The sequence below is a fragment of the Festucalex cinctus genome, chromosome 6 (assembly GCF_051991245.1).
Source record: "Festucalex cinctus isolate MCC-2025b chromosome 6, RoL_Fcin_1.0, whole genome shotgun sequence".
NCBI classification, from domain to species: Eukaryota; Metazoa; Chordata; class Actinopteri; order Syngnathiformes; family Syngnathidae; genus Festucalex; species Festucalex cinctus.
In genome coordinates, this window is record NC_135416.1 from 19,091,533 (window position 1) to 19,094,631 (window position 3,099).

General features: G+C 41.8%; 1 protein-coding gene across 1 annotated transcript; it reads right to left on the bottom strand.

Moving 5' to 3' along the window:
- Positions 1–128: 128 nt before the first annotated feature.
- On the bottom strand, positions 129–2,623 carry lbx1b (ladybird homeobox 1b). Its single transcript, XM_077524963.1, has 2 exons — positions 2,025–2,623; positions 129–1,050 (listed from the first exon to the last, which is right to left on the bottom strand). The coding sequence occupies exons 1-2, from the start codon at positions 2,350–2,352 to the stop codon at positions 563–565; spliced, it is 816 nt and encodes a 271-aa protein (XP_077381089.1). The 5' UTR covers positions 2,353–2,623; the 3' UTR covers positions 129–562.
- Between the last annotated feature and the right edge of the window lie 476 nt (positions 2,624–3,099).

Consider the following 3,099-nt stretch of genomic DNA (forward strand, 5'->3'; position numbering starts at 1 on the left):
AAAAAAAAAAAAATCCCAATATTCATGCACTGCGGCACAAGATGAAAAGAGGAGGGGAGCCTGCACTTAATCAAACACAAAACATTTAAATTAAACACAAACAAACGGGGGAAACAAACGTAAAAATAAATAGAACAGTAATCACAAATCAAATCATGCATTTGCATGCAAAACATAATTGGGTGAGGCCCTTTGAAAAGTAACGAACAGGTGTGTGCGTGTGCGCGCGCGTGTTTGTGTTGAAAAATAACAATGACAATAATAATAATGATGATAATAATAATAAGTTACACGTGTCATTTTTGACCATATTGCTTTGATTGCAAAGACTGTTTTGTTACATTGTGAATTACCACTGCATATTATTTTCTCGTTGTGTATTCATGCTTATGTGTGCCCATACAAAAGTATAATTACATTTTGGTACATGTTCAGAAAAGTGGTACACAATATAAGCAGTAAGTTATACAAGTAAGTCCTCGACGGCGTTTGTGTCCATCGTCTTTTATTCTTTTTTTTTCCCTTGATGAATCGGTTTTTGGCTTCTCGCCACGCCGGCCAATCAGTCATCCACGTCAATCTCCACGTCCTCGTCCTCCGAGCACTCTTTGCTCGTTGTGTGGTCTGAGAATGGCGACAGCGGGGACCTCGTCAGCTTCTGGCCCAGATCGTGCTCCTGCTGTCCCCCCCGAGTGGGGGACTCGACTCGCGGATGGCCCAGCGTGCCGTTGGCGCATTTCTCCAGGTCGGCCAGCTTGGCTAGCTTGTCCAAGGGCACCTGGCCGACGGCTTTCGCCGACTCTACGTCCGCCTTCATCTCCTCCAGGTCCCGCTTTAGCTTGGCCCGGCGGTTCTGAAACCACGTGATGACCTGCGCGTTGGTCAGGCCGAGCTGCTGGGCGATCTGGTCCCGGTCGGCCGGGGACAAGTACTTCTGGTACAGGAAGCGCTTCTCCAGCTCGTAGATTTGATGGTTGGTGAAGGCCGTGCGGGACTTCCGGCGCTTCTTCGGGGTGGTTCGTTGGCCGAATAGGGTCATGCCGTCCCGACCTGGATAAATAAATAAATAAATAAATAAATAAATAAATAAATAAATAAATATAAAAAAAAAAGCCTCATTTGGGGAAAAAAGGGAGATGTTTGACATCACAATAGGCCTTAATGTGCAACATCATGACCACCTGCACATTCGTCTTATTTAGCAATTATTGCAGTTTACAGTCTTTCATATCCTGGAGCTCACGTGACGTTTTCTTGACTGCTAAATAATGACATAATACAACTACAATTGTTCGACTATAATCCTATACATATCAGTAGTTACCAATCAAAACAAATCCGTTACATCAGGTGCTGTGACCGATGAGTGTATAGTTAATCTATGTTGCAAGTAAGGCCCAAATCCAGATATATGAGTTGTGAGGGGGAAAAAAAGAGACATAGAATAAGCGATAAAAAAAAATAAAAATAAAAATAATTCAAAAGCAATTAAACTTGTTAGCATCGAATTTGCAGGTGCATCTTAATATTATTTCCAGAGCTGCAGATTATTATATATCATATACTTTTTAAAAACTGCTAGGTCAAGAAACCAATTTTTGTCCAAAAATTGGTCTGACGCGTTACTTAGTCAATTTGACTAAACTTTGGGTTGCTTATTATTGGGTTTTGTAAAAAATAAAAAAATAAAAAAAACAAAAACAAAATAATAATAACAGTAAAAATAATAAAAATTAAAACAAATATACTTGTATTATTATTATTATTATTATTATTATTATTATTATTATTATTATTATTATTATTATTATTATTTGCACGAAATAATAAATAAATAAATAAATAAATAAATAAATAAATAAATAAATAACACAGTTGCAGTCCAATTTTTTATTATTATTATTATTATTATTATTATTATTATTATTATTATTATTATTATTATTATTATTATTATTATTATTATTATTTTATAAACCAAAATTGGGTTATTTTTTAACGCAGAGGGTTTCAGTCGTAAATACCTTCTGCCGCCTGTAGCACGCTGACTTCCAGCCCCTTAAATGTTTTGCTGGCCAGCTCTTCCAGGGCGCACAGCGGCGACGTTTGGGTGAGCAGAGCCCGGCTGGCCAGAGGCAGGCTGGAGGTTCGGTGCTTCTCGGACGACGAGATGAGATGCGCCGTGCCGCAAATGGTGTAACTTCGCTTCACCGACGGCTTGTTGAGGATGTCCTCGATGCTGAAGGGGGTCAGCGGCTTGTTGGAGTTGGCGGGGGGCGGCAAGTGGTCCAGCGGGCTTCGCCTCCTGTTTTCCCCCGCATCACATTTGGCCACTTCTTTGGATGTCATCATTGGTGGTGAGTTGGATGTCGGGGTGGGGGGGGACTCGGTTCTTAAAACGAGAGAGGCTATTCAGCGGGGAGACGGGTGGCAAAAGTCACATAACAGAGGAAGACTGGAGGTGGACAATCTTATTCCAAAACGGGATGCCTTCAAAGTGTTCCTCCGGAGTCCGCTGCAGCGAGAAGCCTCCGTGAAAATGGCGAGCTCCAAACACTTGACGATTACTAACAAGTTATCATTGACTGCTAGCTAATCAATTATTTCCAGTGGCACTTTCGCCCTCTTCCCTTTCACTCTTTGACTATGTTGCAGTCCAGCGCGGAGCTTTTTGCGACTGGGGGGGGGTGTCCCATTAATTAGGATGCATGGCTGGAAGGAGGAGGAGCCCGGCGGAATTATCATGCGTTGTACTCATATCATCTTTGGTCTAATTTAGTCGTGTGGTGACTTACGAGAATAGCTTTGTGGAGTCAATGAGGGGGGAGGTAGGGGGGATGAAGAAGGAGGGAGTGAGTGAGGGGTAGGCTATAGAGAGAGGGAGAGAAATCACAATCCGTAGCCTATTTAAGCCTTTTTACGCATAAAAGTTCACTTTCAGCAGGCGTCACTTTGTGTTCTTTCATTTTAGAGAGGTTGGATTATTCGACGAGTGGACACAGGTTTGTTTTAGTTGCCGCAGTTAGTCAGTCACAAGGATGTTTTTTTTTCCCCCCCGCCGACCAAAGCTGGATGATTCTTTCTTTTGTAAAGGTAAAG

Bases quoted from the DNA above. Each gene is read 5' to 3' on its own strand.
- lbx1b (XM_077524963.1), bottom strand. From the start codon at position 2,352: ATGATGACATCCAAAGAAGTGGCCAAATGTGATGCGGGGGAAAACAGG. The intron at 1,051-2,024 runs GTATTTACGACT...TTATTTATCCAG, and splicing joins CGTGCTACAGGCGGCAGAAG to GTCGGGACGGCATGACCCTA.